The sequence below is a fragment of the Volvox carteri genome (assembly GCF_000143455.1).
Source record: "Volvox carteri f. nagariensis unplaced genomic scaffold VOLCAscaffold_17, whole genome shotgun sequence".
Taxonomy (NCBI): Eukaryota; Viridiplantae; Chlorophyta; class Chlorophyceae; order Chlamydomonadales; family Volvocaceae; genus Volvox; species Volvox carteri.
Genome location: NW_003307560.1, coordinates 1450145 through 1474223, shown reverse-complemented (window position 1 = coordinate 1474223; position 24079 = coordinate 1450145). Strand labels below are relative to the sequence as shown.

Sequence of the window (24079 nt, the reverse complement as noted above, 5' to 3'; positions counted from 1 at the left end):
GGGGAGCAGGGGGCGCAGGGGACAGCAGCAGGGGGGGAGGAGGGATGAATGAATGAACAAATGTGTGTATGTGTGTGTATGTGTGTGTATGTGTGTATGTGTGTATGTGTGTATGTGTGTATGTGTGTATGTGTGTATGTGTGTATGTGTGTATGTGTGTATGTGTGTATGTGTGTATGTGTGTATGTGTGTATGTGTGTATGTGTGTATGTGTGTATGTGTGTATGTGTGTATGTGTGTATGTGTGTATGTGTGTATGTGTGTATGTGTGTATGTGTGTATGTGTGTTTCAATCACGCATTATGACGTGTTTCCCCCCCCCTCTCCCCGGGCTCCCTGGACCGCCGTCTTACTCACGCCCACACCACACACGCCCTCACCGTCAGCTTGCATGTGAACCCCCGCGGGTCGCTGGCGGAGCTCTTGAGCAGCACATTGGCGGGTTTCACATCACAATGGACCAGCTGCCGGGCGTGCATGTGGCGTAACGCCAACGCCACTTCCAACAGGGTGAGGTAAATGGCGCGCATGGCGCTGCCGCCAGCGACGTTGCCGCCGCCGGCGGTACGGCTGCTGCCGCCGCTGGCCATGGCCTTGCCGTACTGCGGCGACACAGTCAACGATGATGACGACGGCATCATCATTGCTGTGCTTCCACTGACGTTGCCGTACTCGCCCCTGCTGCCGCCGCCGCCGCCGCCATGAGTAGCAGCGGAGCCGAGGAGGGAGGCGGCGGTGGCGGAGCGGCGCACCCCGGGCCGCCAGCGCGCCGACTCCGCGTTGCGAATGGCGGTCGCAAACAGGCCGCTGTCCTGCAGTGTACGACACGTTGTACGACATCATGTGCAGGGTGCGGACGTTAGACGAGTGTGCGCACGACGTGCGTGTGCGCGCCTACGGCTTAGGAGGCTCTGAGGGGACAATGTGCAGTGTCCGAACGCACATACATACACACACGCACACGCACACACATCGTAATTCCCTAGCTTGCATTACCCCCTGCTGCCGGGGCCTGACCTCCCTTGAACCCCCACCCCCACCCCCAAAAACCCCCACCCTCACCCCCACCCCCACCCCCACCCCCACCCCGCACACTCACCAATGCATCCGCCAACGATCCCAGGTCGCAGCACTGCAGCGCCACAAAGTCGACGGGGACGGGGGGGGGATGGAAGAAGGTTCAGTCAGGATGCGGATTGATGTTTTGTAGGCTTGTATAGGTGTAGTTGAGGCTTGGAAAGGGGAGCAGCGAGCTGGAGGTTTTGAACACAGCTCTATGACCAGTCGTCTGGCTGTGGCCCCTCCCAGGTATTGGTTTGTTGGATGATTTCTGCTAGACGCCACCCGCCGTGATGACGGCACCTCCTGCACCTCCCCCCCTCAGCTCCCCCCCCCCCGGGGGTGGGGATAGGGGGGACGTTCCAAGTTCATCATCACGCCCCTGTCAATACACACGGCTAACACACAACACAAATTAAAGCCCTGCTCTGGCCCGTTCTTGCAAGTTACAGCACATACACACATACATACATACATACACATACACACACGGCCCCACTGCGGCTTACCGTGTTACATACCCCTCAACCCCACCCCCACCCATCCCCCCACCCACCCCCCGCCTCCCACCCCATGCCCAGCCGGCCATCCAGCTTCACGCACCGCACCTCCATAATCAGCACCGTTTGGAGGGGGCCTGGACGAGCAATACCCGCACACGGCCGCCAACAGCACACGAGGTCCAGGGGGGTGGGGAGGGGTGGGGAGGGGGGTTTGAGAGAGCTCAGGGCTCACGACGCTTCGTGTCGCTTTGCTGAAGGGATGTTAGAAAATCCCACATGATAATATGATGACGCGTGTGCGGGCGGTACACCTTGAGTTGTGTTGCTCTTCAATGACATACATACATACATACATATGTGCGTCAAACCTTATAATACCTATACACATGACGCAACTCGTAACGGGTGGTGGGCAAAGCGGCTATCGTTGACCCCTATCTTCAAACCCGGTCAAATACACAACAAATACAGATACACTACAAACATACATTCATACATACATACACTGCATCCATGCACCATACACTTGTCTAATCCCCTGTTGCATTTATTCATGGGAGATGGAGGCGATGCTCCCTTGCTTTAAACCACATAGGCATGAGCATTTAACGTACACGTACACGTGCACACATACATACATACATACACAAGCGCGCACCCGACGTGCCACCCGACGGCGCCGTCTCGGGTACGGGGATGAGAAGAGGCAGCGCGCCGCTGACTGCCGCCGCCGCGGTTGTACGGCCGCCGCCAACGCTGCCGCCTTGCGTCGTCTCGTCCACGTCGTACTTGACGAGAACACGCGTATGGTAGCTATAGATCTGTTGTCTCATTGCGCAAACACGCACACATACACACATACATACACATACACAGACGCATACACACGCGGCCACCGAGTCATGGAGTGCTCCACGACACGGTACGGCAATGTACGGCAAGGTTAAAGACAAGTCAAGACAAGAGAAAGGTGTTGTTGAGTGCTCGTACAACCTTTCTGCTCGTACACCACCAGGAACAAAACGTTCACCATAATTCCCATCGTTGCCGTCATGTTGTCATTTCCGTACGGTACCACCTCCCGCATTCTTCCTATGCGATTTGACAGAAGCAATGTTTTCCGTACAAAACACAGACTCACCTACCCACGACACCCTCCCAAACCCCAACCTACCCCCCAACATCAATATAGCACCTGGCTTGTCCGCACAACGCATATACACGTACATACACACGTATACACGTGTAGACATACAGATATGCATACAGATGAGATACACCCGCACCTGCACGATATTGGGGTGGCTGATGCTGGTCATCACGGCGAGCTCGCGGGCGCCTCGCATGATGGCACGCAGCTTGGCCTGCCGTACAGCGGGACGAGCGGCCGGCTCCCCCTGCGGCCCCGCCTGGTCCTCCTCCTCCTCCTCTACCGCCGCCGCGTCGTCGCCGCCCTCTCCGTCCGCCTCCACGCCCTCGTCCGGCGCCCGCATCACCTTCACTGCCACCTGCGGCCACCCCAGGAGTTCGGGTCGGCTCACCCGACCAGTTCCCCGCCAATATCATGCAGCTCAGCCAGCAGTCCTCTCCCTTCACCTCCCCCTTCACCTTTACCCAGTACACCCATTCTCTGCTTGCCTCCCTACCCCCCTCTCTCCTCCTCCCCCCTCTCTCCTCCTCCACCTCCCTCCTCACCCCCCGCCACCCGCCCTCGTCTTTCCCCCCTTCCCTCCCTCCCGCCCTCCTCTTCAACCCCCCACTCCACCCGCGCCCCCCCTTCCCTCCCTCCCGCCCTCCTCTTCAACCCCCCACTCCACCCGCGGCCCCCCTTCCCTCCCTCCCCCGCTAACCTCTCAGCCGTGCAGCAGTCCCGCATACACAGTGGAGCAGCCACCTCCCCCAAGAACCTTCAGCAGCCGCAGGAACCGCAAGTCCTCATCGGCATGGGGACTGCAGGAGAGGGTCGGGCGGGGGAAGGGGGGTGTTGAGGGATGACGGGGCGAGGGGGTGAGGGAGCAAAGGTAATGTACGGTAAACCACACCATCGCCATACACCCACAGTATGACATAGTACGATTGTGCTCAGCTTGAACGGACAAAACACACAACGCATGTGCACACGCACGCGTCGCGTTGTCTGTCTTACGCATGCGCGCGTGAACTTACACACGAGAGTACACACATACACACAAACACACCTACACACACATCGGGTCTTCAACAGGCATAATTCACACAACCCTAACGACCACAACCCTAACGACCACAACCCTAACGACCACACAATCTATTGGAACGTGCGAAACACAGGGTGTTACAGAGTGGATGGAGCTTTCGGTCAGTGCATACATTAAAATTCCGGCCTAGGAAGGTCTAGATAGCCACCTGGGCCCCGCATGCGCGCGCACACAGAGACACGCACCATCGCCCCCACCACTTCCTTTCCGTGTCTTGGTACACACCCACACACCCACACACCTACACACACACCCACACACCTACACACACACCCACACACCCATACCCGCACACACACCCACACACCCATACCCGCACACACACCCACACACCCACACACACACACACACCTACACACACACCTACACACACGCACACCCGCATCCACACGCACCCCCACACACACACCCAAGTCCCACCCACCTGGGCGCCGCATCCGTGTTTTGCGCCCGCAGCGTGTTCCAAAAGGAGCTCACCAAGATGTCCATGTTGGACCGCATAACGGTCAGCGTGTCAGAGACGTCCAACGGCATGGTGGCAATCTGGACGGGCAGGCGGAGAGGGGGGAGGGAAGGGGGGAGGGAAGGGGAAGACGGACCATGAGCGAGTGAAGGTGATGGCAAGAAAATACTGATACCGGGGATAGGCGGATGGATGCACTCGGCATGATTAGACGGATACTGCATACATTTGTGTTAGGAGGGTGTAGGAATAGTTGTTACCAACCAGACCAGTAGCGACCGGGGAAGAAGTAGTCAGGCATGGCGGCGATGTGGCCAGCTGGCCAGATAGATAGATAGATAGATAGATAGATAGATAGATAGATAGATAGATAGATAGATAGATAGATAGATAGATAGATAGATAGATAGATAGATAGATAGATAGATAGATAGATAGATAGATAGATAGATAGATAGATTGGTGGCGAATGAGTGTTAGCTCTATTAGCTGTAGCTATCCGGCTGCCGAGTCCAAAGGATGAAAAACATAATGTCTACCTTAACCGTAGAGACCAAGAGATAAGTCGTAATGAAAGTGAGGCGGGCAGAAATATGAAAAAGATATGGCCCCCCCCTTTGTCCCACACATCATACTAACAAATAAATACTCTTTTTATATGATGGTGAGGCATTCCGAATACGGGACAGGAGAATGGGAAGTGGAATGGAAATCACACACGCACATCATCAGAAAGATTATTAACACACATATCCGGAGGCTCACGCGCGCGCGTGTGTCGAAAATGCACAACGACACCGACGGATATCTACACACACCAAGCTGAAGTCGTACCCACGCAACCCAAGCTGTTGCCGTACATAATACCCGGAAAGAAGCATCCAGATATCTTCACACTCCCTGATCGAGTATCACCCCCCTCACCAGGTCGGAAACCTGGCGTCTCAGCGGCGGATGCACCCGGCCTTGATGAGGCTGGTTACGTACGGCACAGATGTTGGCGGGCGACGTGCGCTGTTGCATCATAGCATGCAGCTGCTGCTGGTGCTGCAGGGATTGCTGCTGCTGCTGCAACAACAACATCGTCCGCCGTTGCAGGCTAGGACCTAGCTGCTGCTGCTGCTGCTGCTGCTGCTGTAGCAGCGACGGCGGCGGCGTCGGCAGCATTGATGAATCCTCGCAGGCCGACGTCGTAATGGCAGCGGCGCCGCCGCCACCGCCGCCGCCGCCGCCGCCACCGCCAGCCTTGCCGGTGACGCTACCGCTACCCATCAGCGCCGAAACCAAGCTGTTGTAACTGTTCATGAGTATGCTTGCCGCTGCCGTACCGGCCGGCGTGGTGGCGGCGGTCGCCGTCATTTGATGCTGGCCGGCGGTCGTGGCGGTGGCAGTGGTAAATGTCGTCGTGACGGTGGCGTTAGATAAGCGGCTCCGCGGTACCCGGGGGGCGGCGTCGGAGGTGCCGCGCGTCCCTTGCACAGCCGCGGCGGTGAAATTGGTCCATCCGGTGCCCAAGATAGCTGTGTTTCCGATATTGCCCACATTTTCCTGAGTGGCTGTGGAACCCCCGGCATGGGGGGCAGGGTAGGGGCGAAAAGGAAAAAAATATAAACTTGTTGGTGGACTTCGCAGAGGGATTTCGCACATGATACATGCACACAAACCAGGATCTGAACTTCACCTCGTCCCCACTGTGCTTGTATAGAACAGCACCCCATCCCACATACATACATGCGGGCAGGCGCACGAGGCAGGCGCCTGGCAGAGGTTAAGGCCTGACTTCTGCCCCCGGAGTGTCCGGGTTCAAACCCGCCTGCCGACCCCTCGGGTGTGTGAGGGGTGTTGAATTGGGAGGTGGCCCCACATATTGAGGACGGTGCAGGACGTGATATTATCAACTTGCGAGCTGACCAGGAACTAAGTTGAGGCGCCGTTGATCCGCTAGATTTGGTTGGATGCTGGTGGTGAGTTGCTGAACCCAACGAATACATTCTGAAGTCGGATGGGGTAAACGGATTAGGGTGCCCCTCTCGCAGGGGAGAGCAGGGAACTGCCTCCAAGGGAAAGGGGGCCGCTGGTGAAGCTATACCACCCTGTAACAACATACATACATACATAGAAACATGCAGGCAGAGATGTGCTGTTCAGTACGAGAAGTAATACATACTGACAAACACATCCTGCCGCGGCAACCCAACTGGACAAACTGATGTTGTTGGTCCCACGGGTCACAAGCAGCTGCGCCAGCGCCGCGCCGTCCGCCTCCGTCGCCTCCAGGGGATTCCCCGCCGTCGACCCTGCCGCCGTCGCCGCAGCAGCAGCAGCAACAGCCACAGCCACAGTGTCGCGAGCGCCGTACACACGTAGGGACAGCGACGCCGACGTCGCAGGATGTGGGACCCCGGAGCCACCCATGCTCGTCTTGCCGGACTTGGCGACGGAGGTGTTGGCGGCGGCGATGGCATCCACGGTGTCCACCTCCGTCAAGGCGGCGGCCGCGGGGGCGCCTATGCCGTTCAGCGGCGGCGGCGTCAGCAGCTGCTGCTGCTCCTGCTGCATGGATGGGTGGTGTGGACTGCCGTCATCGGCGATACCGTGCGGCGCCCGGGGGCTTTGGTGGCAACGGCCGACGGGTATCGATGCAGCGCGTCCCAACGCGCCGCCGCCACTGCCGCCAGCGGCGGCGGTGGAGCCAGATACGGCATCGGTAAGGTACTGCAGCTCCGCTGACGCAGCGTCTGAGAGGCAGGCACCGATGGCTGGCAGCAGCAGCTGCAAGGCAGACGGGCAGGATGTACGGACGGGGATGTACGGACAAACTAAAGGCAGCGAGTAAGCATCTGACGTGTATTGTGGGGGTATTTTACGGATACCTAATCCCCGAGATAAAGATAGGCCTAAGTTGCAGTAGGCCTAAGTAAGATAGGCCTAAGTTGCAGTAAGACATTCTGATGAAAAGAAAGTAAAGATGCAAACCAAGTACATGGCAACAATGACTATATATAATACTTATACATATATCTTCGCTAGTCTTTTCATTTCAAAAAAACAATATATTCACCCTGATATTTATCCCCCTTGCCAGTTCCGCGGCGTAGCTCATTAAGACACACCCAACCTCTCCAACCATACTCACCTCCAAAAGCACCAGAGCACGGCTCCTGGCGGCACACAGCAGGGAGGCGGGCAGCCGCTCGCTTGACGCTAGGTACAGAGCCAAACACACGTCGAAGCTGCCGCTGCCGCTGCCAACGCCGCCGCCAACGCTGCCTGCCGCACGGAGGACCAACGGCGTCGGCCACGGCGATGGTGGCAACGGTGACGTCATGCCGGTGCCGGTGCCGCGTCCCGGCGTACGCGGCTGTGCCGCCGCTACCCCGGCGGCGGCGTTGTCATGTCCTGCCTCCGTCACCGGCGCGGCGGCGGCGGCGCCGCCGACTCGGTTCAAGTCCGCCGCCAGCAGTGCCACAGAACCCATCACCAAAACTAAGGACGCCGGGCCGCCAACGCCGCCAGCGCCGCCGCTGGCGACTCCCACGGCGCTCCCCGGTAATACGGCATAACCTCCGCCGGCGGCAGCGACGCCACGGCCGACGCCGCCGGCGCCGCCGGTGCTCGCGGCGGCGCCCGCACCCGTCGCCGCCGTGCGGAGGAGCAGCACAATATCGCCCGAGGGCTGGTCCGTATCGTTGACATACGCATGCACGTGGGGTACGACAGTGCCACCTAATCGACATATCCGAAATCCCTTTCCCACCCCACCGCCGCCGCCGCCGCCGCCAGCAATGCCGAATGCGCCGCTCACAAGCGACGATCCCACCGCCATGTAGCTTGATTGGCCTCCGGCGTGGGCGCCGCCGCCGGCGGCGGCCGCGGCAGCGCGCGGCTGCGGCGACGGCATCCCTGACGACACCCCGCCGTCGTCCAAAGCACAGTGCGACAGGGCACTCATCGTGGTCGCGAACACTGAGCTGAAGCCCGCACCAGCACCAGCACCAGCACCCGCACCAGCAGCCGCGGCCGTAGCAGGTGAGGGGCAGAGGCCGGTGTTCGTGGACTTGGCCGCTCTGGATGCGAGCGCGGCTAGCAGCGTCGACTCCAGGGAGAACGGCCGGGCCTAACGCAAGTGGGGCGGGGTTTTGGGGGAGAAAGACGAACCACGAAGAATGAAGCTGCTGCCAAGGAAAGGTAACCCGCGACCGCCGGCCCCCGCAGCCCCCAAAACTCCGGCCCCAATGCCGGCCCCCTCCCCCCTTTTTTTGTGGACGTCAGCAGTATTGATATGTTTTTGCTTCGTGCCGCAGCATATTCCCTCCGCCTCACCTTCCACATCCGCACTGGCTGCTCCGGGGGAACACCCGATCTGCGGCCCCAACACCCCACCGGCAGCTGGAAAGAGTGCAGGCCGCTGGTCAGCGTGCCGCCGCCGCCGCCGCCGCCACCACCACCAGCGAAGGGGACGGATACGGTCAGCGGCGGCGTCAGCGGCGGCGTCAGCTGTGCCTGGGCGCCGGAGGCCAATGTCGTACTGAGCAGGGGGTCCAGGGAGGGCACGCTGCAGGAGGGAATGCCGCCAGAAAGCTTGGCGGCCATCAATCTGACACCGGGGATGGGGGGGGAGATTAGGGGGGGCGGTAGGGTTTCCCTAGGGGTTTTAGAAGAAACACAAGAAGAACCACCATGAGGTTCATCAAGAGGCTGTCAGCCGGGGGGCGGGGGGCAGGACAGCGCGGAGCAAAGCTAGGGTTTTGAGGTTTGAGCTTGTTTTGAGGTAGGGCGCCAGTCGCCCAGTTCCGAGTCGGAAACAACCCCAGTATCATCCCACATACATACAAGCATACATACGTACATACAGATATACATACAAACACGTATTCCTCCTTCCCTCTCGTGCCTTTGGCTACAGCCACATCTACAGCAGCAGCTACGACCGTAGCTACAGCCCAACCGCTCCAACTGTGCTACACTGCGCCATTTCACCTCACTCTAGCCGTAGCTACATCCCCCCCCGCCCCTCGCCTCCTGCAGGATTTGGTTTTGCTGGTATTTGGTTCAATCGTCAGTGGTTCGCCTTTCTCCCCTCCCCCCCTTCAACCCAGCTACAGCCCTACAGCTGCAATATATACCCACCGTTCTGCAAACGATTGGTGAGTCAAGGACCTCGTCGCCGCCCGCGATGCAGGCCCATGGGTCATCGGCAGCCGCGACAGCAGCTCCGAACCCACACCCGGGGCCCCGGTGCTGAGAGCCGTGCTCAGCTGGCTTCCGCCGCCGACGTACGTGCTGCCGCCGGCGTGCTGCGGCTGCGCCAGCGCCGTCGTCGTCGGAAACTGCTGTTGCTCCGTTAGCAAAAAGCCGTACTGCGGACTGCCCCGCGCGCCGGGAGTGTACGGCACCAGGGCTAGCCGTACGGTAAAGTCCACGTGAAGCTCCGACGCCAGGGCCTCCGTCATCGCGGTGGAGAGGCAGCTGGCAAGGCATTGCAGGTCGGCAGCTGATGCCAGCTCGCATGCAGCTAGGGTTACCTGCCGTGTATGGTAAGAATCGAATGGTCGGCAATGTTAACCTTATTGGTTATTGGACCATTAATTTTCTCTCCAGGGGTTCGCCCCTTCACGGTGGCATCCGCTACACAGCAGCCCCAGCCCCAGCCCACTCACCCTGTGAACATCTGCCAGGTTTGGACCCAGACAGCATTCCGCCACAGCTGCCGCGATACCCGTCAGAAAGTCCCGGCTGAGAGGGTACGGCAGGGACGAGCTCGCCTGTGCAGCCTCCGCCGGGGCCGCCGCCGTCACCGTCTCCACTCGACACGCAGCTCCCGCAGCCGGCAACGGCGATGGCGGCGACGGGGGCCTTGGCAGTGGTGGCGGCGGCGGCGCCGCTGCCACCACCAGCAGTAGCGCCCCGATAATATCCGTACCCAGCCGCAGCGGCACCAAGCATGCGCGTAATGGCAGTGACGGCGCCGCCATCATCGTCTTCCCTACCACGGGTACGACGGCTGTTCCTCCGCCGCCGCCGGCAGCCAAGTCCGCCGCCATGGCGTTCAAAACCCGCCGCCACTCGTCCGGCAGAGACTGTGACACGGACTCCGCCGTTGGCTGGCGGCTGGTACGGCTCTTATGTACAGAATGCACCTCCACCACTGTCGCCGCCGCCGGCTGTAGACGTGCCCGGACATCCGCCAAGTCCTCCTGTCGGGGTCCGCAATTCAACCACCCAATGCCGTCACGTCACCTCACGAGCGCCGTACGGGAGCTGAGCACATCACATTCTTTTCGAGTCCATTGTAACAACAGAACGCATTCAAGCAACAACATTTAACACTTCATCCTTTCATGCATTCCTTCATCACTTAGTCCACGCGTCAGCTCTCCAAGCGGCAGCATGGAATCACAGATAATAATACCGAATAATCACGTGATAATTTTGAATCTCGGAGGGGCCGGCGGCGCAATAAGTCCTATCCTGAACGTTTTCCGGTCGGCGATAGCGGCCATGGAGGGCAGCGCCGCCGACGACGACGATTTCGACGGTCAGGATATGTATCGACTCATGGCTAACCCCAACATCTTTTAAAACCATCAAATCTTGGCACATCATCAGGTCCACACGGCTTGGCAAGTCACGCAGGTCTGCAAGTCTGTTCGTAGAGCTCATGTGCCGACGTTTTTCCGTCGCCGCCACCGCCGCCAGCCAACCAGCCGCTCGAACGGACGGCAGCCCGCCAGCCGCCAACCACTTCACCGACCTACCGAATCCCCCCCGATATATGAAACCCACCGCCACACCGCCCAAACTGCACCGCCACCCCTGCCCCACATCCCCGTGGATACCGCACACGCTCAGATACGCCGGTCCTGCCTCGGCACACGCCAGCCTAGCCGATAAGCCATCCCACGCCGTTTCCGCGCCTCACAAACACATACATACATACATACATACATACATACATACATACATACATACATACATACACACGCACGCACCTGCCACATCAGGACTTCCGGTTCGACCTGTCGTAGCCCCTGCGTCCCTCCGCCGGTGCCCACTGGCTGCCCCAAGATCACCAGGCCGCCGCTGGTACTGCTGACAGCTCCCACAGCCGTCGCAGCGGCGGAGGCTGTGCAGGCACCTCCGCCGCCACAAAGCCATGACGCCGGTGTTGGCAACACGTGCCCCGGTGCCAGAGGGACCAGGGAGGGTCCGGCGTTGCACAAGAGGACGAGCACGGAGCCGCATGGCGAGGCGCCGAAGAGGCTGCGGTGTTCAGGGTGCGGGCCAGGATTTGGGTTAGAGGGGTGGCATTTGGGTTTTGAGGATGGTTTCGGGTAGTGTGCGAGGCGGGTTTGGGAGTCGGGGGTAAGATTTGTCCGCCAAACCGTACGCCCCGTTATGATCCCCCAAAGCGGGGTAAGCCTTCTGGTACGTAGATACGCACGTAAGTATGTAAATGTATTGGTGTGTTAACATCATCTGAGCAGACTCGAAGGAGACATCACCGAAGGACTTTAAGATACTGGGGGAAAGGGTCGCGAGAGGTGGCGTGAGAGAGGCGGCCGTATACATGTGGCGAGTGAAGAACGGAAGGGATAGCCATGAGCTCCTGGATATTCCGGATAGCGATGCTTGGCAAGCTTCAGGGGCTTCACGAACCTTACCTGACTTGCGTGACGGGACTGCTGACCGATAGGACGCTTTCAACGCAAGACTGAACGCGAGTTAGCCAGGAGCCTTGGACTGTTGCCAGCTGGCATCGCAACACCGAAAGCTGCAAGGAGGAGCCAAGTCAGGTTGAGCTTGCTGATAAATAAATAAAATGGGGTGCGTCTTTAGGTGGGCCTCCATGGATAACATTGGGCCGCAGAAACTGAAGAAACCCAGGCGTACGAGGTGATATTGCGAAAACGGACCTTAGATTGTAAACCATGTCCCCCATTATAATTACAGCGTCATCGCAACCGACAGCCGACGAATACCTCGTCTGGACACAGTTTCGTCGAAATCATGGTACAGAGCGACCAGCGGCAAAGCACCAAGGCGCTCACCGTTTCATGCAAGGTCGGTTGCTCTTGATGGACGCTTAAGATTGCAGATGCCTTCGCAGGTACCTCGACAGTTCTGGTTCCTAGGCTTGTTCTCTCCGAAACTGTCTTGGAATCCCGCTGCAAGTCCGCTGCAGCAAGCTTTCCTCTGAAGCAACAGAGTAACATCCTAAAATACTATCGCGCCGGTGCTGGTGGGCATGTATAATGTTTTTACTAAATACGTTGTAAAGGGCGCAACCTTGTTGACAGGTTCAAAATGCGCAAAGTCAACTATTAAGAACAACAAGAGCCAGCTAAGGCCTCAGACGATGCCCAAACCGTTCATGTAGCTAACCAACCCGGAATGGGTTATAGTTCGACTTGCGTCCTCGAGCAGCATGAGTGCAAAGTCCAAAAGTAAAATTTACGCCTACACGCATTGGCTTCAAGCCTAACGTAGTTCGATGCACAAAAAAGCGGAGGTGGGAGGCTAGGATGGAAAGTGTACGGCGACAAGTCAGGACTTTTCAGGTACGCACACAATCAGTATATGAAACGCAGCTTAGAATCGTGTGCTTTTAATCTCGAATCGATCGAAATCCGGTTGTCTTGCGGCCAAGAAGCTAAATCAGTAGAAGTACTGAATTGAGCCAATTTAGGGATAGATGCATGGTCTGCCGCTCGCCGTACGCATTGACAAGCAGCTCAGCTGCTGGATTTTGAGGTGGTGCTTAGGGAGCTGCCGATCAAATACTACGAAAACATATTCGTATATATACTGAAACGTTACAGTAAGGGAATTCGTACGTATCCGAGACTCAAGGTTAAATATGTCATGCGCCACTTAAGCAAAAGCATAAGCTATTAACGCACGCAAAATCTATTAGTTTTAGCATCTGTAGACAGTGCGCATTTAACTGCCAAGAAGGTGTACTGTACACCAAAGGGCGCCAGCGCGGCGACTGTCTGCGATAGACTTTTTACCGAGGCCCGTAATGAGGAAAGCAATCATTGCGCTGTTAACAGTATGCATTTTGTTATCCGCACAAAGCGGTACGTCGGCAGTGGGTGCGGTTTTCCAAATGGCTTAATAGTTTCTAATTTACGATATGTCCTCCATGAACTGGAAAGCGTCTCTAACTTACGATGGATTGGCGGCCCCGCGCCTTCCCCACCTCCTCCTGTTCGCGTAAACATTGTTGCGAAGATCTCTCGCTCCTTCCCTTGTGCCCTCCTTTAACCTACGTGCTACATGCTACTATTTGCAGGTGGAGCCGATGGGCAGGGACCTGGCCGTGACGGATCAGGTGAGATTTGAACTACTCCCCGCCGGCTTCAGAGACCCTTCCACAGTCACGCTGACCAGGCAACTATCAGAAGCAGCGCCCAGAGGAGGGCTTCCGCTGATGCCCTGTTGGCTGCAGACTGCTACGTGGCTCTTTCCAACTCCCCTGCCACAGTCCTGCATTCCTTTGTAGCCCCCGACCGAGCTTTCCTCGCAGTCGTGCTCTCCCTTACTCGATTGGCGCGTTTCAACCGCCAACCCAAACAGGCTTACCCTTACAAGCTTGCATTTTAGAGATTTGCATTACACAAACGCACACATAGACGTTCTCGTCCAAGACACACCGGTACACCTCCGACAGCACATGCGTCCACTGCCACACCGCCGTCTCGTCATCCTACGCTCCCCGCCCGGCGCCACGAAGAAACACCGTGCCCGCTATGTCCACCCCAATCCCAATCCTGGGCAACCCGTCTATCCCTGATATCTGCTCCATTCGCCAGTGGTTCGTCTTATCGGGCCCCCAATCCCCACGAACTCCCCGGTTACGCAGGCGGCGGGCTGGGCGAAGGGGCCCAGGGCAGCGGCAACAACAGCACTGGCAATACTCGCCCGATTAGCTCGCCGGCGGGTTCGGGGGGGCCGGCACCTGGGGCCAGCAGCAGCAGCAGTAGCGGCGGCGGCGGCGGCGGCGACAGCCGCGGCAACGAGAACGGCACCGGCAACAGGACTCGAGCCCGGGGAGATGACCCTCGACCCCGCAGCTGGGGCGCAGCGAATGTACGCAACGAGACGGAGTTTGACGACCGGAAGAGCCCTCGCAAGGTGTGGGGCTGGGGGCCGTGTGGGGGACTGCGGGGGAGACGGGTTTTCTACCGGGGGGAGAATCACCCTGAGGTGCACGGAGAGGAAGCAAAGAGACAATTGCCACATATGTTCGAAGCCGCCACTTGCCGCAGGAGTCGAAAGCGATTGGGGGGTGGGAGGGTTGGGGTATCGCACGGTGTGTCCTCGTGGGTACTGGGCGTCATGCTGGCGACGCGCGAGTTGTAGTTGAGCGGCTGGAGGATCCCGGGGTGGGTGCTGGGCGGACGCTCATCGACACGCGGGCATCGGCTAGCAGCAGAGCTTGGCTTCCAACCTTTTGGAAGGCACTTGGATGGATGACTATGTGGTGGCCGGTTTGAGAGAGCGGCTTGGGAGGGCGCACGAAACACACACGCACACGTACACAATTTTCTAGCACTTCTTTCGCTGCCACCCACCCCACCTGCGCACCGCCGCCTACACGTCACTGTCTTGCCACTTCCCCGGCCCTAAGTCATTCAGAACTACGAAGCACAATGCACAGGGGGGGAGCTTCTCACTCTCAGCCCGCAACCTGCTTCCCCTCCTGCCTCCACCCCCGGGGCTCTCCTCCCCCCTCCCCTCCCCCCCACGCCCCCCAGGTTGCCTTCCTAGGTAAATCCGCCAACGTCAGAGTCTACCCCAACTACTCGGACACCAGCGCGTTCCTACAGCTCCGTTTTGGCAAGATCTTGGAGCTGGACGGTTCCGGACAGCCCGTACCGAACCACCAGATCGCCTCCTTGGCGGACGCCAGCGATGCCGTCACCTTCGCCGCCGGCAACCGTACAATCGGCAACGTCAACGTCAGCTTCGTCAATGTGACGTTGCGGCCGCTTGCGCGCCAGGAGTTCAGGGCGGCATGCGGCGGCGGTGGGGGTGGAGGTGGCGGTGCGGGTGGGGATAATCGGCCGTCGGCGCCGCCGGCACCGCCTGCGGACATGGAGCCCCGCGTTGCCGTGGAGCTGCTCTTTGGCCTGGACGACGTGTTGACAGTGCCGTACGGCGGTACGAACTTGACGGTTCCGCGCAACGGCCTTAAGTGGACGATCTCGTACTCCAACTGGTGAGGCAGCCACAGGGGAAGAGAAGGGCGAAAGCAGAGGAGGACGGAGGGGGAGGGTAAGAGTTACGGAAAAGAGTGAAAGATGGGTGCGTACGGCACGAAATACACACAGCACGCAGGACGGGCGGGCACGCACACGCGCCAAGAAGGGCTTCGTCGGTCATTGGCGAGGCTACCCCGGCTGGGGCAAGTGACCAACCGCCCTCCCTATGCCTTCAAGAACGCCTACTGGTCAGTTCTGCTCCTTGGCAGCAGCTTCACTCGTCCGTGTTCTTCGTCTTACCCCTCCTACGCCCCCCTTGCCCCGCCCCGGGCCCCCCAACGCCCCGCCCCCCACCACTCTGTCAGGCCTTTCTGCAACGTAACCAACACGCTGTCCGTCTCCCTGGACCTGCTGCTGCCCGCTAACGCCACCTCGGAAGTGTCCACCACAGGTAACGCTGTCTGTTTTGTAGAATGAAGTTGGTGTGCGAGTTAAGGACGCCATCGCCCGTTCAGTCCATTACCCTATCAGCTGTTGGCCCCCCTGAGCCAGCCGCGACCACCGCCGGACCCCCTCGACATTCGGTGGATCCTTAACCCCTCCGTGCGACAGTCGACCCCCCTCCCGACAACCCCCTCCTCACCACACGCCCAGCAGTTCAGCTCCAGCCCTCCTCAGACAAGGGATCACCACCGCCATCACCACCGCCATCACCACCGCCATCGCCATCGCGCCGCACCGGGATACCATTCTCGTGCATTCCTTCCTAACTTGCATCTTCAAGCCCGTGAGGGCTCCCCGCTCTGGCGCTCACCTTGCCTTTCTCCACGCCACCATCGCCACCACCGCGCAGTGCCGCCGCGCCATTTTCCTCGCCTCAAGGCGGTGTTCGCCTTCGGTCCTCCGGCCCCGCAATCCCCTTCTTTTGCTTCTGCCCCCTGCCTTTAAGTCTCCTCGCATATAATTTCCGCCTCCCTCCCCCCACCCCCGCCCTTAGGGGGTATCACCAATCTCGTCCTGAGACTGGGCCACGACTACAACGCCTCACTTTCCTTCCTGGACTACGCTCTGGATGGCCCCAACGGCGCCACGAAGCTGCCGGCCAATGTAACGGTCTCCCAGCTACTGCCCAATCTTAACAGGTCAGACACGGCCGAAGGTGATGGGGGCAGCGGCGGCGGCGGCGGCGGCAACGTCGTGACGGTGCGCACGGTACTGCCGAATCCCAAGGCTTCCGGCGGCGGTGCCGCCGCCGCCGTGTGGTACGACCCCACCTCCGCCACCACGTCGGTGTACCTGGACTCGACGGATCCGGGTAATGGCTTCGTCGCCGTCGGGACGAGTGGCGGCAGTGGTACGACGGGAGGCGGCGGCGGCGGCGCAGCGGCAGGGTTGCGTGTGACGGTGTGGGCGGCGCTGGCGGCTGTCTTACTGAGCGCGTTTCTGATGCACTGAATGTGCACAGATGTGCTTGGGGGTAGCTGGGGGCTGAGGAGGTGGGGGTGGAGGTGGAGGAGCGGAATGAGGGAAGTGGCAGGATGGCATGATAAAGCACAGGATGATGCTTGATGTGGTTATAGCTATTATGGCGATGGCGATGAAGTGGTATGGTGCTAGGCAAGACCCCCAAGATGGTGATGCAGCTCAGCGGCACACACACAGGACCCCCTTCCCTCGGGAAGAGTGGCAGGCAGGAGAGGCACATTGGTGATGTGTTCTTGATGTGTATAGATTTGTTTAGATGCGTTCAGATGAAGTTTGCTGCGTGGAGGCGTAGGGTTCGTAATAAAGATGTCTTGTCACGCGGGCAACGTTACCAAAGAAAGTGGTCCTGCGTGTATGTATGTATGTATGTGCATATGTATATATGTGTAGCCAACGGCCCGGCAGCCATTCACTGCGGTGTATGTCTACGTGCCGGATGCAGCAGGGGATGCGGGGTGTGTGTGTGTGGGGGGGGGAGAGGTGTGGGGTCCATAGTAATAAAGTGAGCAGGCGGGCAGGTAATTGTGTGTGAGCCCCCTCCTGCGCTCTACTACTGCTGCCCCTTCCGAACACTGATCAAATGATGACCCGGAACGAATCAAGAACGCCCAAGCAATCAAACTTATGGATGAACAAAGCTAAATAAAGCAGCTGGAGCAGCGGTTTTATGGATGGCGCCTCGTTCCGGATAGTTCTGTGAAGATGAGTCGGTGATGGTGACTTAATGGTGGTGACTAGATGAAATATAGTGGCGCTGCTGCTGCGGCTGCTGCTGCTACTGCTGATTGTGGTAGTGGTAGCGGTGGTGGTGTCTAGTAGTGGGACTAACGTGGTAATTCTTTTCGTAGGTTGCCCTCAGGCCGAAGACCCCTGGCCCGGGCGGGGCGGGGCAGGGCGGGGCGGCCTATTCGATGTTGTGTGGGAGCTAAGAGGCCGGCGGCGCCGATGTGATTGCGGCAGGGGCATATACATACACACATACATATACACATATAAATATATGTATGTTGACGAGCAGGCTGAGGAATGCAGGACCTGGAATGCAGGACCTCGCCCGCCACATGTCGATTCACTGCACCTCGCACCTGTAGACAAAGCCCTCATTTCACTCGCATACGCGTACGACTTCATTCATGTTTTGTTTGACCTGCTGCTACTGTTACTGCTGCGGGTGCCTTTGGTTGGCGACGGTCGGTAACAGCATTTGAGCATTTTTGTTATTATTATTATTCAGTCCACAGTGTGGTAACTTGGACAAGGTAGACAGATTGGCGGCGCACAATAGCGACACACAGAGACGGATGTCCCTGATGATGGCGATGTGTTTGGTGCCCTGCCGCGAGCGGGGCCCACCGGGAAGGGAGGATTGTGTCGTACTGACCATATTTCCTGTATATCCGTATATCCGCATTGTTCCCATACCGCCATGTAGCGAACGCCAGCAACGCCTCCCTGCCTCCCACACCTTCCACACCACCTGGCCACTCCTAACCCCAAGCGACATGTTACGGACACGCAAAAAAACGCAGAAAGTTCGTAAATGTCGCTGAAGGTGGCGGGCTTTTGCACGTGTGCGCGTGTGCGAAGGAAGGATAGGCTTTCGGGCCTCCCCCATCCCACGCACAGATACATGGCCAGTGCAGTTGATGAACCGCAAACCCCCCCAGCCCACAGCGGACGTCTGTTGCACTACAACAGTCGCAATCAATTTATAAGTGACATACGCCGATCTTAGTGGGGATCGAACCCACAACAGCCCGCAAGGCCCGGATCAAAAAATTTCTCAAATTCGCCGCCACGAGATCCATAGGAACGGCTTGAAATTCGTCGTACCCATACCCAAGTTCCCTTTCACCCCCTGTGCCTGCTCTTCATCGACGACCAGCCCAAGGGGAAAGGGCAATAAAAGAGGGAAAAGAGGCGCAACAGCAGTAGCAGCAGCGCTACACGCAACAGGCAGCAGCATGTTCGGCTGCGAGGGCCAAAGCGTCGCTCGCGGGTTCTTAGCATGAGCGGACCGCATGCATGCTGTGGCAAATAAGATGAACGCGCCCAGAACCGTATCCGCTTCTCTTCTCGCCAGTAGGCGGGTTGGACAGCCACCTACTGCATGCCTGCCCACCGCCAGGGGATGAATGCTGCCTGGGCCATCAGCACTTAAAGAAGAGAGCTTTTTCACTACCTTTGAAAGTACACGGGGCTATACCCTCATCTCGTCTACGGGCTGTGTCCGTCTTTTAAGCAATTTGCCTAAAGTAATATGGTGATCAATAACTATAACTTAAGGGGGTGTAGCACGAAGGGTTGTACCTGCGCCCAGCAACTGGCGCTGAGGCTTCGGAAGGTAAGCGGCCCCTGGGTCGACCGGCTTCTATACTCACCTGTTTGCTGCTGCGATTTCTCGTGCTCTACAGGGTATGACTTTTATGTATCATTATAAACTCAAGGGACCAGGGTATAACGCGAGTCAAGGTTTACGGAACAATTTCACCGTGTTGTACCGTTGCGTGCTGAGATTCGCTTCGTTTTGACTGGCGTCGCAGCCCTGTCAGTCAAGGGCAAATATGCCGTACCTTGGGAAATCGGAATAAGAGGTAGCTTCTCAGCATGGTAGTTTTTACGCGTATGCTACTTCAGTAGTTACAGCTGTCCATGTATGGCACCTGCGATTTGCCGTTACGCCAGGATAGTTTGCAATCTCCACAGTCTGCCCAAGATGTTTCGCTGATACAGGCTTGACTTGGGCAAATCCTAGCAGTCGGTGTGTCGACATCGGGAGAAACCGAGAGAATTGAGCACCAGCACCTGTTTATCCCCCGATCTGAATAATCCGCTTTAAGGCCATATATAACAATTATTCGTTATCAGGGATGTCGATGGCGTTGGTTTCTAACGTTGGAGTCATAATAAGTACCGTAATCTTCTTGCTCGGATTCACAAGCACACGAGCGCATCATATCGAGATCAACATCACAGTGCCCACGTTTGAGGTTGAAACAGAGGATGCTTACGTATGCGTCTCCGCGCTCCTGCCTCCGCACCCTCATAAGCTCATTGGCGTGATACCCCACGCACAGCAAGAGGTGGTGCACCACATCCTGCTGTATGGTGAGTCGTTTGATTCAAACGCACGTATCGCACAGCCACTGCAGATGGGAACGCAACCCAAGCGCATGCACTCACGGGCGGGTTCGACCTCGCCTCTTCAAGGCCTTTCATACCCGTATGCGAGCCGCAGGCACACAGATAGCGGCCGCGCATAGTGCAAAGCCAACTCTATCGCACTACCGAAACCAACTCGGGCTGACGACGTGGCCAGCAGTCAACCATTTTCCCCCCTAGCTTCGTCCACCAATGTAATGATCCCTTCTTCCCCGTCTCTGGTTTCCCCAGCAACGCATATGCCACTCTTGCGGGAATGCTTCCTGTGCTATTTTACCTGCCACGTTAAGGGAAGGTCTCCTTTCATCACCTTGTCCTCTCTTGTGTCGGTGCGGTCGGGTTACCCCACCCGCCTTATCTCGTTGCCTGGCGCACCCAGGACAGCGCTGCTGGACATGTTCCATGCTGCCGCCGTCATCACTACCGTCACCACCATCACCATCCCCGCATGCAAAAGACCCATTCAAAACGCTTAAAAGACGTCTAGATGTTAATTCCCACATGCGGTGATGACACTATCACTATCGTCACCACCACCACCACCACCACCACCACTATCGCCACCACGATGACGACGACGACGACTACCACCACCGCAGGGTGTTCTGAGCCTCACCTGGTTCCTAAGACGGCTGGGCAGATGGAGGCGTGGCGATGCGACATGAAGCCCGTCTGTAACGGCCCCTCCACCATCTTGTGAGTCCTCTTGCGTGAATTATTGGAGTAGAGAGCAACACAGCAGCAGCAGTAGCAGTAGCAGCATCTATGGCAGCTGTGGCCGCAGCGGCACAGGCAGCAGCAGCAGCACAAGATATAAGACCTTGTTGTGGTTTGGGTGCTGGCTGCGGTGTGCCGGGGTTACCTCGGTTTACTTCCTGCCTGCCCCCCCCCCAAGGTCACCCCAGCGCACGTCCCACGCCAGGGAGTCATCTACTCCTCCACCCTATTCGCATATCTAAAGAGCTGTGATTTTGTTGTGGTGTTTTCGGCGCAGGGAGGTCGCCGGTGCTGTGGTAGTGGGGTGGGGGTGGGGGGATTGATGGCGGCGGTTGTCGGTCTTCCGGAAGGTCGGGTGTGGCTGAGTGAAAAAGCACTTGCTGGCTGTGTGTGGCTTTCCCGCGAGAAAAAGCTATTGCTCCTGCTCTCGCTGTAGCGGCTACTGCTGCTGCAATACTGTTGAACTGCTATATTGCGGCCTTCACTGCCATTGCTACTTCCCTTCCCCACCCCTTCTTCTAACTCGGCTTTATTTCCAGAACCATGTGGTGACTTCATCGCTTAGGAGTTGGGACTCCATAGCAGTTTCGAACTTTGGACGCGTTCCGGCAGTTTGTATTCCTTGTTGTTTTCTTGCATGTAACCCCCGCTCTTCACCGCTATCGCTACCGCTACCGGCACCTCCCCGCAGCTATGGGTGGGGCCGTAACGCCCCCGACCTGCGCCTCCCCGAGGGGGTGGGCTACAGCGTGGGTGAGAACACGGGAATCAAGTACATCGTAGCGCAGGTGCGTGGGGGGGGGAGTTGCTGAGGGGGTGGCGTGGGGGGGCCGCGGTTGGGGTTTGCGGTCTAGGGGGGCTCCATGACCCCATCACACGGGGAGAGGGGAGGGGAGGGATATTACTAGGTAGGGGGGGGCCGGTCCTAGGGGTGTAGATGTGTGTGTAGGGGTGTATGTGTGTCGGTGTTGGTGTTGGTGTTAGTGGGTGGGGTAAGGAAGGGCGAAGTGTGTGGGGAGGGACGCGAAGATGTTATACCCCTGGGGAGGAGCGCCCGGAGAGAGAATATCCGTCTGTATGTCTGTTGCAAAGGTTCGTTTAGATTTTATGATGTGTGGGACAGGGGGTCATATCTTCTTCCTGCGGCCGCTACCCGGCAGACCCTGCCTGCCCCGGTATTTCGGGGCACCCTCATCCAGTCACCCTAGTCAACTTCTCAGTGGATCGCTCAGGTTCAGCACCCACCACCGGCATCCAACGGAATCTGCCGGATTAACGGCGGCTCAACTCCATTCCTGGTCAGGTCGTATTGTATGTATGATGATATGTGGGGCGTGGGTCATATTTCCACCCATGGGCGCTACCCGGCGAATTCCTGCCTTGACAGGTCTCGATCCCGGTACCTTCGGGGGCGTGTGCGTTACCATGGTGCCTAACCATGTAAAAATTGACACGACCCAGGTTCGAACTGGGGACCTCCTGTGTGTGAGACAGATGTGATAACCAACTACACCATCGTGTCAATGTGTGTATATGTTGTATTTGTGGGAGATATTTGCGCATTTCCCCCCTCGCTTACCAGGTGCATTACCTTGCCGTACGACCTCCGGACGACCACTCGGGTGTTACACTGGTGCTCAAGCCCCACGCAGTGCCGTACGCCGCGGGCATGTTGTCGTACGCGTCGTATTTTCAGATCCCTCCCGGTCAGCCCAGTCACCTTGTGGAGAACAGCTGCTGCTTCAAGGCCCACCAACCGCTAACCATGTTTGCCGTACGGGTACATACACACGTGCTGGGCCGGCAGGTCTACTTGACCCGGGAGGCCTGGAATCACAGTGGTGCGTGGCGGGGGGGGGGGTTGAGGTTTTCCCTGCGTGCGGGGTGTGTGTGTGTGTGTGTGTGTGTGGAGGGGGATGGAGATGGGCGGGAATGAAATGATGAGAAGGACCGGCGGATTCAAAATCCAAATGCAACGATCTCCGAGGTGTGGTGTTGAAGAGGGCTTTAACGGGGTTAAGAGGGCAGCGATAGTTCACCCTCCGAGGTGTGGTGCTGTGCTGTGCTGTGCTTGAAAAAGAGTGTTTGAATGAGGGATGCTCAGGGAAGAAGTGGAAGAGGGAAGGGGTGGGGGTAGGAGAGGTGTATGTGGGTTGGGTGGGGAGGGCGCCGGACTGGTTGGATTCCTGTTAGGGCCGCCCTCTTTTGCGCTCCCGCCGAAAATGCACTCTCCAACTCACAGACCTCCCCCTCCCAACACCGTCACACCCCACTGCCCCTGTTGCCGTACGGTAGGTACGGAGCTGCTGTACACTCGTGATCCCCAACTACCGCAGTCATTCGTGCCCAGCACCCGCCACGTGTTTTGGCCCGGAGACCGCCTCACCGTCACGTGTGACTTCGACTCGACCAATAGGTACGGTGTGTGTTTTTAGGGAGGTGGAGGGGGGGCCAGGTGGGGTGAGGGGGCGGTGCCGTACCTTTCCTGCTTTTCAAAATTAGCATCATTAGTCGCATAATCAACGTAATTTGGTAGAGAAACATATGAAGTACAAGGTAACAGTTCCAGGATAAGGGAAAGGACTCATGCCGAGCATGCCATTTTCGAACTGTACGTAAGTCTCTCGACTTGTACAGCTTCCATTAAACAACCACAAATCCTGCGCGCGTATGTATGGTGCGTGTGCATAGGTTTCATAGTCTTCTTGTTGTTGCCCAACCCCCCAACCCCCCAACCCCGCAACACCAATATCCCCAACATCCCCAACCCAGGAGCACTGTGACGGTGGCAGGTTCTACGCACAAGGACGAAATGTGCAACATGTACATCATGGTGTACGGCAAGACGCCGTACCTTTCCATGTGCTCGGATTCAACAGCGGTAAGTGCGAAGGAGCACGTTTGAGCAGAGGCCGCGGCGGCGGGTGATGGTGGCGGGTGATGGTGGCGAAAGCCAAAAAGACAAGGGAGAGACAGGACGTGGGTGAGGCAGGGGCAGGTGGAGGGTATTGTGGGGGCAGTGTTAGGGTCTTAGGGGATTGATTGTTGGCCCCTAAGGCGGGAGAGGGGTAGTTTCGGTCTTCCTTTGCGCGAATGTTTTGACCTTCTCCACGTATGCGGAGTGGTGTGGTGGGTTGCCGTAGCCGATTATCATCGTCCCCTCGAGATCCTCCATGTAGACCTTGTTGCCGGCATCACCGGTTTCTCACAGCCTTACACCCCCCTCCACCCCACCCCTTGCCC

General features: G+C 58.0%; 3 protein-coding genes across 3 annotated transcripts in view; 2 read left to right on the top strand and 1 right to left on the bottom strand.

Moving 5' to 3' along the window:
- VOLCADRAFT_90601 (uncharacterized protein) overlaps positions 1 to 12204 on the bottom strand; it is a gene marked incomplete at both ends in the record, with an annotated part of 14861 nt that extends 2657 nt beyond the window's left edge. The window contains 17 exons of the mRNA XM_002950057.1: positions 381 to 602; positions 663 to 812; positions 1100 to 1132; positions 1668 to 1696; positions 2221 to 2383; positions 2849 to 3070; positions 3470 to 3512; positions 4224 to 4342; positions 5187 to 5205; positions 5341 to 5818; positions 6488 to 7034; positions 7399 to 8379; positions 8586 to 8859; positions 9393 to 9787; positions 9923 to 10459; positions 11255 to 11525; positions 12179 to 12204. Of these exons, the coding sequence (XP_002950103.1) occupies positions 381 to 602; positions 663 to 812; positions 1100 to 1132; positions 1668 to 1696; positions 2221 to 2383; positions 2849 to 3070; positions 3470 to 3512; positions 4224 to 4342; positions 5187 to 5205; positions 5341 to 5818; positions 6488 to 7034; positions 7399 to 8379; positions 8586 to 8859; positions 9393 to 9787; positions 9923 to 10459; positions 11255 to 11525; positions 12179 to 12204 (4509 nt within the window). The remainder of the gene's footprint in view (positions 1 to 380; positions 603 to 662; positions 813 to 1099; positions 1133 to 1667; positions 1697 to 2220; positions 2384 to 2848; positions 3071 to 3469; positions 3513 to 4223; positions 4343 to 5186; positions 5206 to 5340; positions 5819 to 6487; positions 7035 to 7398; positions 8380 to 8585; positions 8860 to 9392; positions 9788 to 9922; positions 10460 to 11254; positions 11526 to 12178) is intronic.
- Positions 12205 to 13319: 1115 nt separating this feature from the next.
- On the top strand, positions 13320 to 16927 carry VOLCADRAFT_90600 (uncharacterized protein; the record flags this gene model as incomplete). The annotated part of the gene is made up of 6 exons (XM_002950170.1): positions 13320 to 13356; positions 13561 to 13599; positions 14131 to 14402; positions 15026 to 15489; positions 15838 to 15923; positions 16470 to 16927. The coding sequence occupies 6 exons, from the start codon at positions 13320 to 13322 to the stop codon at positions 16925 to 16927; spliced, it is 1356 nt and encodes a 451-aa protein (XP_002950216.1).
- Positions 16928 to 19217: 2290 nt separating this feature from the next.
- The window catches only part of VOLCADRAFT_120843 (uncharacterized protein), a gene marked incomplete at its 5' end in the record, with an annotated part of 12471 nt that continues 7609 nt past the window's right edge, over positions 19218 to 24079 (top strand). The window contains 7 exons of the mRNA XM_002950169.1: positions 19218 to 19301; positions 19798 to 20065; positions 20719 to 20815; positions 21528 to 21624; positions 22419 to 22677; positions 23132 to 23252; positions 23609 to 23717. Coding sequence (XP_002950215.1) covers positions 19218 to 19301; positions 19798 to 20065; positions 20719 to 20815; positions 21528 to 21624; positions 22419 to 22677; positions 23132 to 23252; positions 23609 to 23717 — 1035 coding nt within the window. The remainder of the gene's footprint in view (positions 19302 to 19797; positions 20066 to 20718; positions 20816 to 21527; positions 21625 to 22418; positions 22678 to 23131; positions 23253 to 23608; positions 23718 to 24079) is intronic.